Below are 14,550 nucleotides of genomic sequence, written 5' to 3'. Positions count from 1 at the left end.
AGACTTCTAAGCAAGCTACCTCATTAAGTATTTTTAATTGACTCACTGCATTTCTTTTGAGAGGTCTGCAAATTTGGATATCATCCCAGATATCACTATTTTGGAATTCTTCTAACAATTCTTATCCTATTTTCCAAAGGGTGGGTATAGTCAAGGCTTTGGCTTTATTTAGCCTTGCTTCGGGAGGTGAGAGCTGGCCACCCAGTGAGCTGCATGTGGAGACCCGACAAGGACATTGAGCAGGCTGTGCACACAATAGCACTGTACCTGTGCACCAAGTGTGGTAAGCTTCTGCCTGTGCCTGACCTTTCCAGGCAGGCTTTCCCGAATAGGAGCAAAACTAAAACACAGTTATTGCTAGTGACTACCACTTTGCCTCAGCCAGGTGTCTGAAGAAGTGATTGTCATTTGGGGAGTATAAGCCATGTTTTTCTCTTGTGAAGGCTAACATATCCGAGGCATGCTAACTCCAGAGGACTTTGTCTTTATGTCCACCCTTGTGCTCCCTAGGTGATCTGTATGGAGCCATAGGCTCACCAGTGAGGCTGACCCGCACCGTGGTGGTAGGGAAGCAGAAGGATTTGGTCCAGCGCATACTTTATGTTCTGACCTATTTTCTCCGTTGTTCTGAGCTACAAGAGAACCAGCTGACCTGGAGTGGAATTCATGGTGAAGGTGACCAAGTGTTAAATGGGAGCAAAATCACAACAGCCCTGGAGAAAGGAGAGGTAGAGGAGTCGGAGTATGTGGTGGTTACAGTGAGAAATGAGCCTGCTCTCGTACCTCCCATCCTTCCACTGACAAAAGCTGAGAGAAGAACCCCCAGATCCACAGTGTTGACTGGGACTCCAGAGGGCACTGACATTACCATCTTGTGTCCCAAACCTGACCAAGAAAGAAACCAGAGGCCAGAGCAGAGTTCTGAGGCCTGTAGCATGGGATTCCAAGAGCCAGCGTTGGGTAGCTCATGGACAACTCAGGGTGCATTTTGTGGGGATGAAGAAAATAAAAAGGCTGCACCACGTGATGGCTCTTCAAGAATCTCCAGCTCTGAAGCTCTGGGGGCAGGATTGAAGATCAACCAACAGACTGTCAGTGATGAGTTGGAAGGGGAGGTGCCCAAGAAACTATCAGACCAGTCAGCAGCCTGGCCTTGCCCTGACAGATATTCCTGGAAGAAGCCTTCCTTAGAGAAGGTAACTTTCCAAATTGGAAGTTCTGTATCTCCAGATTCTGACTTTGAAAGCCGCACAAAGAATATGGAGGAACAGATGAAGGCCTGTAGAAAACATCCAGAGATAGCCAGGAGTCCATCGGCTCAGTCCAGGGCGGCCACTGACCTGGCTGTGGACCAGCAGGCATCTAGGTGCCCTTTTAAACCTGGCTTTCAAAAGAATGTCTCTTGTCCTCAGAATCGGTCATCTGAGGGGGATGAAGGTGAACTTTTCAGGGGTTTTGCTGAGGACAGAGGCATCAGAACCAGTGTTGTAGCAGATGCTGCTGGGCAACTCAACCAATCTGCTGGCTCATTTGCACCTTCTGATTGTACAGCAGGAACTGGAAAGAGAATGCTGGAGGAAACTAGGGGTTTGTATTTGAAGCAGGTGGAAGGACCTTTGTTAGAGCCTATTCCAAACAGGTGTGTACAGCAGGCCTCTGGCCTCTTGGTTGCTGCAGATGTCCCCTGTGGGGATGCCAACAGGAGGGCGGACTTTATAATTGAAGGAAGCATTCCCAGAAACGAAAGCTCAGACAGTGCTCTCGGAGACAGTGACGATGAAGTATGTGCTTCAGCGACGATGAATCTAGGTCACAGTGGTGACAGTACTGAAGGGTCCTTGGAAGTGGAGCTGCCTCTGCCAAGGTAATGCTGGCAGGCTGGGAAGCAGAGGGAGCTGGGTTCAAATACTATTTTCCTGGCCTCATACTAATCATGGGCTCAAAACTACTGTGTACTCTTTTACACACAATGCCCCCCCCCCCAATTAAAGTATTAGAAGTTATTAATTGATACAGATTGCTTTCTAGATTGCCCTTTTTCCAAGAAAAAAGCTCTCTGAGAAGGCAAGTGGTTGTCTTTGCAGCTCTTGTGACATTCTGAAGAAGCTAAGGAATAGAGGGTAGAGCTAAGGGGAATCTCGGGTGGAGGTGGGAGGGCAGGGAATTTCAGTTTTTGTCTTTGGTATGAAAGTTACATGGCTGGCAACAGATGCCTTGCTTTGGAGGTGGTGGATTACATGCGCCGCATGGCTTCTCTCCTGCCAGTCTGAGCAGCGTGAAGTGGTTGGGAAACAACACCTCTCCCTTAACACTCCATCAGGTTGATTATTTGGTCTTTGATGACTGAAAGCAGTAATTAGTGATTTCTTCTGTTCTTCTGCACTGTCATGGGCACCACCCTGTGCAGATGTGTTGAGTTCTGAAAGCCAGAGCCCCCTTCAGTAAACCTTCTCTTTTTTTTATTCATTTGATGCAGCCTGAGCCTGTGTAGTGGGTTTTTGGGATGAGGTACCAGGACGAACGCTGCATCCAGCCATGGAAATGTATTTTTTACTCCCCACCCCCACCCCCCGCTCTTCCATTTCTAATAAAGTTTTTTCTCTCCCAGTCCCCTTTTCTCACATCAGTGAACCATTTACTAGAGGAGTGGTGAAATGGGCCACCCTGAATCTGTTTTATTTACCTGTGTCATTGGGGGTTTTGTCCCACTTGTAATGCAAAAAGGGAGTACATTTTGCTTGTGCATTTTAATGGGCCAAATATTATTTTAGGTCTCAGAGCATCAGCAACCAGAATGTAAGAAACTTTGGCCGCTCACTTTTGGGGGGTTATTGCCCCACGTACATGCCTGATCTGGTGCTTCATGGGACCAGCAACGATGAGAAGCTGAAGCAGTGCCTGATGGCTGATCTAGTCCACACTGTACATGTAAGTGATGCCAGCTTGGAGCCACTGGCCATCGACAGCAGGTCAGCCAGCGCCCAAGCCAGCAACAAGTGGCACTCTCACAAGGATTTATACTGAAGACAGTCTAATTACAGGATTGTTTATATAGAGACATGGACAGACCAGGGGAACCAAAAGGGTTGGGAAGTACCCGGCGACTAGCAGCAACAAGAAGCTGAAGGGATCAGGGGAGGGACCAGTAACCCCAGAGCTGGTGAGGGCTGGCTGCCTGGCTGTAAGGGCAGAGAGGAAGGCCAGGGAGTAACTGGCATCTCTCTCCTCCCATCCTCTCATTTCTTCTGGTGCCTCCTATTGGCTGAGCCCAGCTGGAAGCCAGGTAGCAAAGTCACAGCTGATGCAGATGCAGTCCGGGGATCCATAAAAGTCAGCCTCCTGGGGCCCAGAACAGGACAGAGAAGGGCTAAGAGTAGATCTGGGGGGCTAGCAGAGGGCGGGAGGTGTTATGCAGGGCAGACAGAATAAACAGCACAGATGGTGACAATTACATGCTGCCATGGGGAGGACTGAAGAGATGTTACATATGGTTTGCTTTTTATCCAATCTTACAGGTTCCTAAAAGTAATTTATTTTAACTGATTTGTCATTAAGTTAACTTTGATGACTGCATGAGGATGACTGTGTAAAAATTAACAAGTCTTACTGGAAAATTGCCTTGTGGCTGCCATTCAATGTTTTTCTGATATCTACAGCGACAGGAACTGAGCAGTTAAGGAAACTGTAAACCTGACTGGCCTGTTTTTAATTGAGCTGCTATTGGAGTAGATGTGTAAAAAATAGATACTTTTGCATTGAAAACATAATGTATCTTGTGCAACATAGAAGGTCCTCATTGCATTAAGAAAATTGGAACTTGACTTTTTACCTTTCTTCCTCACCAAATAGGTATGGTGTCTCCCTTTATTGAGAGGTATAACAGAAGGCATTGCATGCTGTCTTTGGCCTTGAGCATCTCCTGTAAAGATTGAAATAGGCTAAAGGTGTCTGTGTGAAGTGAGGAAGAAAAGTTCCATAGTGAAGCAGATGTCCTCATAATGCCCTGCGTGAGCAGGGTGAAGCTATGTGGAGAGCGAAGGCCAGCCCAGCGTACATGCTTGTGCCCAAACATTCCTAACCCCACCCTGCTTTGTGATCAGACACCATCCCTCATCAGGATATTCCTGGAATGAAGCTATGAAGTAGCTTCTGACTCTAGAAGGAGTGCTTTAATATTTTGTTTTCGTAGTTGTAATGAACACTGTGTAATTGTTTATCATTTCAGAGGTCCATTTATCAATGACCCTAGAATAAGAACAGCGCCCTCACTGTTTGATAATACTCCTCTGGGACAGTTGTCTTAACCAGTGCGTGATACCTAAGCAGTTCTATAGATTGTGCTTGCATATGTTTAGTAGCCTTCTGTAGTATTAAGGCAGGGAATTAGAGGGTCTCATTCCCTTCTCTAGCAACACCGTGTGTTTATTTCCATTTATGCAAAACCTCTGTACTGCTTCTTTCTGTTCTTCTGTCAGTTTGAGTCATAAAAACATTGGTGTTACCCACTGGACCCTTTAAAGCCTAGTGCTCTGCTTCTGCCAGAGGCACCAAGAAACTCTGTATGAATTAAGGGATTGTCCTCAGTAACATCCATCTTAAGTTTGGGGATGTTGCCCAAATGCCCTAGATTTGCTCAATAACCACTGTGGAAATGTAATCTATTAATTGATACAACCCTCCTTGAACCTATGCATAAAACCATTCATGAAAGTTTTTGTATTTTCTATAGGTGACAAGTTCCAATTTTTATATATTGAGTTTTCATGGTGACCATCTGGCTCTTATATTTGAAAAAACAGAACCATATTTACTCTGTTTACTCTTAAAGAGTTTTCATATTTTATTTTCTCTTCCTTTCAGAAGTAGTATTTTCACATAGTAGCTTTCCCATTTCTTTAGACTGTGTAGTCACCCTGAGAAATCGAAAGTTATTAAGCATAATACCCTATGTTGTGTCAATTTGTGGGTACATCCAAAGTGCAGCCATGCTTGGGTGATAATAGGAAATTGTGAAGCATTCATAAAAATGCTTCAGAAGTTTAATGCATTCAGAAGATATCCAATTAGCATTAGTCTCTTTCTAATTTCACTTGACAGAGTCATAATGAATTTTCCTATTGAAGTAGGTAGTGTTCCATTTAAACTCCTCTCAAACTGAGACTCTGGTATATGGCAGAACTTTAAAAATCAGATTACTTTCAACTTCCATTTACAAATATATGTTGCAAATAAACTAGGACTGTTTTTTAAAATATTATATTGAATTTACTATTCCATAAAGCCTAGTATGTTTATTTAAACTCTTGAGAAAGCAGAGATCCAAGAACATGTACATGATTAGAATTAGAGCTGAAATAACAGCTTATTGAGGAAGAGAGGCTGAGATAAATAGTTTTTTCATAACTTGCTTTCAAAACCAAGTTTTGGATGTTATCATTTTCTGTGTTCATAGTGGACTTCACTGGGCTTTGATAGTCATTTGTTTTTAGAGAAGGATTTTTAATAACTTTTAAAAGCAATTTATTTAGTTTATTCATCTATTTTATAGACATATGCACAATTGGGTTATAAAATCTATCTTATGTAAATGGACATTTTTACAACCACAGTGGAAGAGTTTGTAGAGTTTTCTTAATGAGGTATTGCATTCTAGAATTTTCAATACTAAGAAATTCTTTTTGTAAGTTTCCTTATCCTAGTTTCTTATGAAGATATATGAACTTTATTTATTTTCATTATTGGCTTTCACATATTAAGATTCTAATGTTCTTTAAATATTTAAACACATGTTCTTGTTTAATCCATATGCTACCACTTTTCTGTTATTCGTACTTTGAACTGTCTCTGCCTCCTAACAGATAGATTATACAGCTGCCTTAAATTAGTGCAAAGTAATATGCAGTTTCACTTTTTTTTCCTGCCACATTTAAATGTGCATTCTTTCCTCTATTCCCCTTTTGACTTTAAATAGGAAAAGAGAGAGGGAAAGAGAGCCAGCAGCACTCTACCTATGACCCTCAAGTGGCTTTTTCTCTCTTCTTTTCTCTCCTGTGTCCTTGTCTGCCTTTGAATACTGCTGACATGGACAATGTAGAGGTATTCAGTGGTGGGGCAGTGAGCACTGACTTAGCATTGATGGTTTGGGTTCAAGTTTTGGTGTTTGCTGATAGTTTTCAGTAAATCATTTGGCATCATTAAGCCTCAGAAAAAGGGCATTTAGAGGAACAAACAAAAGATAATGCAGTGGTGAAGAGTGTTGACTTTTGAAGGCAGACAAACCTAGGTTTGAATCATGGCTCATCCTTAGTAGCTCTGTGGCCTTGTCAAGTTTCTTTAATTTTCTAAGCATCAGTTTCATCTTATATAAAATGGTCATAAAAAGAGTATTTATATCATAGGTTGGTTTGAAGATTCTCTGAGATAGTACTTATCAAGTGTTTAGCACAGCGTTTGGCACATACACAATGCCCAATAAATATTAGCTATTAAAATAACACATGAGAACATGCTTTGTAAAAAGCAATATAAATTTATAAAGCAATATAAATTTGGTTTTAATTGTGAAGAACAGAATGTCAACCATTAATTTAGCAAAACTGAAAATTTCTGTCAGAATTAAGAAAGGTATATACAGATGTATTTAAGTTCTCCTAACTAGTTCATGTTCTTGCCGCTCTCAGGAAACTCCTACTGGAGATGAGGAAACGGAATCCAAATACACATTCATTCAGTGCTGAAAGGTTCCACTTTCCCTTTGCCTGTGATACCACAAGCAACAGGCCAGACAGCTCTAACTCTGCAGGGTGGGGTCATCAAGACCAAAATAAAAACATCTTGTTTGATGGTTTAAACAAATCCAGACCTATTTTACTGGGCTTCAGGTATTTTTTAGGCTAATCTACAAAAGATTAAGAGTTGGATTCTTAATCCACCTCAGAAATGGGAAGCAGGCACTCAACCACCGAGCTACATATGCTTCCCAAGAAAGTTGGGTTCTTTTGTTTGTTTTGTCTTGTTTTTAGGAGGTATTGGGGATTGAACCTGGGACCTCGTACATGGGAAACAGGTGCTCAACCACTAAGCTACATCTGCCCCCCTGTTTAATTTTAAGAGTAGCAACAGATTGACTGCTGAAATATCAAGTGGAAATCAGTAGTACACATAGGGAGCCAGGGGCTCTGATCTATGTTCACAAATACTTTATTAAGCCGTGCAGTGTAATCAACCAGTAAACAGCACGTCATCTCAAATAATAAATCATTACTTAACACAGACAACATTAAGTACCTTAGGTCAACAGCAACCTTAAAATCAATAGAGTTGCAAAGGAAACATCTGTGTAGGACAAATCTGCTATTTGAGAACGCTTCTTGTTGCTTTCATTACCCTGTGTTGCACAGTGAGTTCCACAATACCTTAGGACTTAAAGCACTGTCTTCTGCGCCTACAGCCCTAAATGCAGCACTTCTAGGCTGGGAATTGCTTACAGAGGATTTTTTAAAAACTATGTATTATGACCCATAACTTGGTTTTGATTACTATTTACTTTTTTTTTAATTAAAGAAGTTGTAGATTTCAAGAAAACCATTCATACAATGCAGAGTTAGAACCCCCATATACCATCCTGTTATTAGCACTTTGCATTAATGTGGTATTTGTTAGAGTTCATGAAAAAATATTTTTATTATTATACTAATAAACTAGTGTCCATTGTTTATAGTAGGGTTCATATGTTGTACAGTACTGCTTTTTAAATGTTTTATTCCTTTAACAGATATGCTTTTTTTTTTTAAGTACTGTATGTGGGAAGCTGGTGCTCAACCGCTGAGCCACATTGGCTGTCCTGAGTTGGCCTTTTCACCTGTTTGTCTCTTGTCTATTCTTCTGTTTTTAGGAGGCACAGGAAACCCAACCCGAGACCACCCATGTAGGAAGCAGGCACTTAACCACTTGAGCCACATCCATTCCCACAAATATGCTTTTAAATGACAGAATAGAACTGAAATTCATCACATGTAATTAGGATTACTATTTTTTAGTGAAACCTTTGTATTATACATACATGTACAAATACACTGGGTCATGATGGAAAATATATCTTATGGGCTGTGGTTAAAAAATATTTGAAAAAAAATACTAATTTCTGGATACCACGAATTCCACTAATTTACCGTATCCTGTTAATTTTTATCTCTGAATTCTTCCTGAATCTCTCCCCTCCTCACTGTGATTGCATTCTTAAGTTCCCTTTAACCTTCCCAACTGGTGGTGTCCCAGTTTCCGGTCCTCCCCTCAACCGCAAGTCATCTTGCACATTGTCACAAGAAGACTCTTCCCAGAACAAGAATGTCTTCATTTGCTCTTCTGCTTTAATAGTTTTCACATTATTCTAAAGCGTATAGTATAGACTTGCCTGGGATTGTCCCTTTCACATCCATCAGATACTCAGCCATCCACCCGTCCCTATATCTCTTCTCATACTGCTGGCCGTTTTCTAAATGAGCCTCCTCTTTTCAAACCTCTTTACCTGTTTTACATTCTGCCTTCTTTGCTCAGGATGCTGTTGAACGAACTTCCATTCCTTCTTGAAGACCCAATTCAAATGTTGCTTCTTTGAAACCATTCCAGCGCCCTCAGGTAGAACTCAGTTTATTTTTACCTCCAGGCTCCCTTGGCACACTTCACCATATGTCTGTTCTCTTTCACACATCTCTTTCTCCCACAAGGGCTACAGGCACTTGAGGCAGAGAACAGGGACTTATTTTCCTTTCTCTCCCTAGCACCTGGCATATAGAAAGTGCTCATTAATGTTAGTTGACTATTTCCCATAAAACTGGGTTTCAGGGGTAGGGGGTGGGGAAGTATGTTTATTACTACTAGTAAAACTATGATGGTTGCTATGTTTACTTCTTCTCAACTAAAGAAAAATAAATTGTCTTTTTCTTTAAAATATAAAACAGAGAAGTGATATATTTAAACCTGATGCCTGTGGCTCATTGTGTTCATTTTTTTTACCTAAAGGAGAGTAAAAACTTCTTATAGGTCTCTTAGACTTCATTTCTTTTGCATCATTTATGAATTTGACATGTCTAATTTTGATGTTTTCTTAGTTTTTTCATTACCTACAAAATATTTGGACGTCTATTCCATTCTCTGCGAAAAGCTACCATCACTCTCTCATTTTATTTTGGAACTTCAGGCATTCTTACATAACTCTAATCTGTTAACTCTTTTGACCTTGAGTCCCTTTAAACTATGTCTCTCCTCAACACATGACCAGCCGGACATTTAAGCCATTGCAGAGGTTGTACGCTGTATCTTCAAAGCTAGAGACTGACCCTTGGTGTCAGTCCAGTGAACCTGGTACAGCCACAGGCACAAACACACAGGAAATCAAATTTTGTTTGTTGTGCCATTTCATCTACCTCACTACCCTCTGTGTTGCTTGACCTTCTCTCTTTCCCTCAGTCCCCAAGTACCTAATGCCTTCATGATCTTTGGACTTCTCAGAGTCCCCCACCTTGGTATACTTGCCAGGATTCCTCAGCAACATGCCATAGTCCAAAAGGACGAATATTCTTTTACTCTCCTCTACTGTATTACAACTCATAAAACTGTAATGATTGATGTTGAACTTGGTTCCAAGAGAAGAATTTTCTGATAAACAAATGCTTACAAAATTATGATGAGATATACATAATTATTACTACCGCCACTATTTTCATGTGTTAAAAGTATGCTTGATACACTAGAAATCTCTAATGGTGGCATTTCAGGTGGTCTGGCAGACTTGTTTAGGTAGCAGTGTTGGGTGGGGGAGGCTAGAGATGGGTTTTGGGGGAGAGGAGGAGAGCCATGACTTGAAAATGTATTTATTTATTGAAAGATACTTATTGAGTACCTTTTATGTGCTACAGCAGTAAGCAAGATATGAGGTGGGAGGATTCCAGCAACACATTGTACTAAACTGATGCAGATGGCAACCCTCCCCTCTAAAACTGTAGAAATGATGGATAAAATATTTCCATGTTCATCCCAGCCCCATTATTTTAAAACCTGTGCTTGAAGGAAATGGAAATCCTTTTGTGCCGGAAACAAAAAGAAATCAAATCCAGAGCAGTAAGCATGGGCTGATGCAGGTTTCAGTCTGGATCCAGATCTTAGGAAGTGGGTGCTAGATTTTCCCAAGATCCACCCTCAGGACGAGATGCGGTTTGCACACACATAAGGCTTAGGACCAGGAACGAGCCCCTTGCATAAAGCCTGGAGTTTCAACAGCCGCCTCTCCATGAAGAGAGAACTAGAATTCCAGCCACATGTAATGAAGCCGCTAGAAACAAATTGGAGACTTGGGTAGAGGGAAATAAAGTCATTCATAAGAAATCAAAACGCCAGGCCTGTGCTGTAAGTGGATTTGGGATCCAGATCTAGCCTACCTGAGTGACTTGGGAATCCCCACCCAAGAAGTAAACATTAAAAACCAAGAGTTTTGAAACCCCTAGGACTCTGGCAGAAGGAAGCAAACCACTTTGTAGGCACTTTCACAACCAAGAGCTCATGAAACATAAGAAAAAACAAACTAGCAAATAAAAGTCTAGCAAGATGGGCTCATGTTGAGAAGTTATAAACCATATACCAGGAGACCATCATGAGGGAGAGAAAGCATATACAAGCAGGAAAATTAGTACTCCTAGAACAATCTGAATTAACTATTAAATAACTGTGCTTTAAATGGTTACAATGATAAGAGAAATAATTGGAACCTTAAAGAACCAATAGGATAATGTGATACATTTTTATTTAGATTTGTGAAAGAACTAAAAAGAACTTCTAAAATTGAAAAATATGGTCATTGAATTCAAAGGTTAAAATTAAAGATCAGAGCAGATAAAATACAGCAAAAGGGAATTAGAAGTTATGAAATGATGGCTATTAGTGAAACTCTCTCTTTACATGCAGCTGTGTAACAAGAAAGACATGAAAAATATGGAAGAGCAAGTAAGAGACATGGAGGCTAAAATGAGAAGATTTTATAGCATACTCAGAAGGAAAGATTAGAGAAAATAAGGGAAAACAATATTCAAAGAAAAAGAGGCTGGGAATTTTTCAGATTAAATAAGCACACTGACTCCCAGGTAGGATAAATACGAACACTCAAAAATAGGACAGCACATCAAAGAAAAAACTCTTCTGAACAGCCAGAGAGAAGACATGGCTCCTGCTCACCAAGAGTCTAAAGTCTAATAGAAAATATGAGGACATAAATAAGCCGTAAAGACTGAGGTGGATTCTGTGGCATTGTGTGCAGGGTGGGTGGAGAAAGGATTTCCTGGAGGAATTGATGTCGGAGCTAGGCAATCAGGGGTGAGTTAAATGACAGGCAGGAAGGTAGGAGGAGGTGCAGGGGATAATATGGGTCTTTTAGGGAAGTGAAGATTCTTCCAGATAATCGAGTCAAGACTCTTCTTTTTTATTTGTTTATTTCTCTCCCCTTCCCCCCCCCCCCCACCCCGGTTGTCTGTTCTCTGTGTCTGTTTGCTGCGACGTCTTTGTCCGCTTCTGTTATTGTCAGCGGCATGGGGATATGTGTTTCTTTTTGCTGCGTCATCTTGTTTTGTCATTTCTCCGTGTGGGCGGCGCCATTCTTAGGCAGGCTGCACTTTTCTTCACACTGGGCGGCTCTCCTTACAGGGCGCACTCCTTGTGCGTGGGGCTACCCTACATGGGGACACCTCTGGGTAGCACGGCACTCCTTGCACGCATCAGCGCTGCGCGTGGGCCAGCTCCACACGGGTCAAGGAGGCCCAGGGTTTGAACTGCGGACTTCCCATATGGTAGACGGACGCACTAATCGCTGCAAGACTCTTCTTACATACAGAGCAGGAGATCCTGTTAGTCCTTCTCCTGCTAACATTGCTGACAAGAATGTCTGGATGCTCAACATTTAATTCAAGACAATTTTCTGGGTGATTTTACAGACTAGAGGAGGTGTTTAAACATAGTGATTCATAACCAACTTTCTCTTCTCTGGATGGATGTAAAATTGAAGGTTTGTTTGTTTGTTTATTTTAATCCTTGGCTCACTCATCAGCAATCCATGCATATCTGCAGTCCTTGTGTGTTCGCTCTCTGCCATCCAGATTGGGGTGGGTTGTCCAGGACTATCAAGTGGCTTAAATCTTCAATTCCAAGTTGGTGGAGGATGTGGTTATGTAGGTAGGTGTTCTCCCCTAAGGAGTTGGAAGAATAAAAAAGAGGATCTGAGGATATAAAGAGCAAATCCTGAGAAAATGAACTTCACTGCATTAATCATCCCCATTTTCTTTGTGTGACTAATTAAAGGCCTTTCTTGAAGCCGTATAAAGGCTAATATTATTAAGTCATGGTGCTGTAAAATATGGTGAAAATCTTTGTGAAAAGGGCTTTTATCATGCACCATCCTCTTATTCAAGTTTGGTTTCATGAAATTATAAACTCATCAGAATTTATATAGAATGCTTAACAAATTGATACTCAGTTGAAGCCATAGAACCTTAAGTTTTATTATTCAGAGTATTTCAGAGAAAGATCAAGAGAATAAGGTGTTGCTTCCAATTACCTGCATCATAAATGACCTGCTCCCTTTGTGTTTTAAGTAGGCTGTCCAGTGGTTCATTCCAGATTGTTAAATATGTACCTTTATAACTAGGTTTTAGAGCTGGTACAAGTACAGAAGCCTTTCTATATTCCTGTTGTCTGTAATACACTTGTGGGCTGAGACTTCTTTGAGGATTGATAGAAGGGTCATTTAGAGCATGAATTGGATAATCATAGCAGCATAGAGGTGGGGGAGTTTCTTAACAAAGTGCTAAATAGAGGCTGCTATTTTGTCTCCTCTGGATAATAAATCCCACTCCTTACAGTCTTATCTTCTGAGGGATTTCCACTCTTGATGAGGTCCTAGGATTCTGTAATGGAGGACTTGGCATACCCACTGAACTAAAAGTCGGAAATGCTTGAGTTTCTTCATTCTGTTTCTGACATGCCAAGATGCTTAATAATGTTTTTGGGCTTCAGTGTTCCCATCTGTAGAACAGAGCTGTGTTTCTTCCTACCCACAGGAAAAATCTTGATGATCAGCTAATAAGTAGTTATAAGAAGCATATATGTGTTAATAGTATTTTCCTATTCCTAATCAAGTTGCAAATAGACAGTCATGTGAAATGTTACCATTTAAATGTAGTACATGGGAGAGAAAAATGTTTATAATTGTGGAGATACCGTAATAGGAACTGAGTCGAATCCAAAAATAAATAAATCTGAATAGAGAATTATTCAACTTAGCCAACATGTGTTAGATATTTAGCACATGCCCAGCACTTTGTTATAAGCAATAAACTATGATTTCTCTCCTTGAGCTGCTTATAAAATCACTGAGGAGACAAACGTGAAGTCAAGAATACGTTAAGGGGGAAGCAGACTTGGCCCAATGGACAGGGCATCCGCCTACCACATGGGCAGTCCAAGATTCAAACCCAGGGCCTCCTGACCCATGTGATGAGCTGGCCCATGCACAGTGCTGATGCGTGCAAGGAGTTCCATGCCATGCAGGGGTGTCCCCCGCATAGGGGAGCCCCACACAAAAGGAGTGCGACCTGTAAGGAGAGCCACCCAGTGTGAAAAAAGTGCAGGCTGCCCAGGAATGGCGCTGCACACACAGAGAGCTGATGTAGCAAGATGACGCAACAAAATGAGACACAGATTCCGGGTGCTGCTGACAACAGTACAAGCAGACACAGAAGAACACACAGCAAATGGACACAGAGAGCAGACAACTGGGGTGGGGGGCAGCGGAAGCAGACGTGCCTCAACTGATTGAGCATCCATCTACCATACGGAGGGTCCAGGGTTTAATCCCCAGGGCCTCCTGACTCATGTAGTAAGCTGGCCCACACGCAGTGCTCCCGCGCCATGCGGGGGAGCCCCTGCATAGGAGTGCCCCACACGCAAGTAGCGCACCCCACAAGGAGAGCTGCCCCATGTGGGAAAAAAAAGTGCAGCCTGCCCAGAAGTGGCGCCACACACACAGAAGGCTAACGCAGCAAGATGATGCAACAAAAAAGAGACGTGGTTTCCCAGTGCCACCGGATAACGCAGGTGGATGCAGAAGAACACACAGCAAATGGGCACAGAGAGTAGACAACAGGGGGGAAGGGGAGAGAAATAAATAAAATAAATGTTTAAAAAAAGGGACAAGTTAAGACATTTTAAATGTCAAAATGAATGATGTAGACAGTAAGTGCTCTCAAAGGTCAAAGAAAGAGCAAAGAATGTGGGAAGGCCTCACAGGGGAAGATAGGACCTGTCTGGGCTCTTTAAAGATTGTAAAATTTAAAGATAGCAGAAAAGACCTGGGTACAGCCCAGAGAAGGGAGTTCTTCTTGGAGAACTTCGGGAGGTAAATATGTATAGATGAGATGGACCCAGACTATGAAGAGCTTTAAGTATCAAAAAGAGAAATTTGAACTTAACTGTTCAGGTGATACGTGCTAGAGTAGGTTTTTGAGTTGA

General features: G+C 41.6%; 1 protein-coding gene across 5 annotated transcripts in view; it reads left to right on the top strand.

The window, feature by feature from the left end:
• Nucleotides 1–14,550, top strand: part of FNIP2 (folliculin interacting protein 2) — a 131,945-nt gene that overhangs the window by 96,341 nt on the left and 21,054 nt on the right. For all 5 annotated transcript variants that reach the window (XM_058277229.1, XM_058277097.1, XM_004450800.5 and 2 more), the window contains 2 exons: nt 511–1,864; nt 2,772–2,928. In XM_058277229.1, the coding sequence (XP_058133212.1) occupies nt 511–1,864; nt 2,772–2,928 (1,511 nt within the window). The remainder of the gene's footprint in view (nt 1–510; nt 1,865–2,771; nt 2,929–14,550) is intronic.

The sequence above is a fragment of the Dasypus novemcinctus genome, chromosome 1, assembly GCF_030445035.2.
Source record: "Dasypus novemcinctus isolate mDasNov1 chromosome 1, mDasNov1.1.hap2, whole genome shotgun sequence".
Classification (NCBI taxonomy): domain Eukaryota; kingdom Metazoa; phylum Chordata; class Mammalia; order Cingulata; family Dasypodidae; genus Dasypus; species Dasypus novemcinctus.
This window is presented reverse-complemented; position numbering and strand designations above follow the sequence as displayed.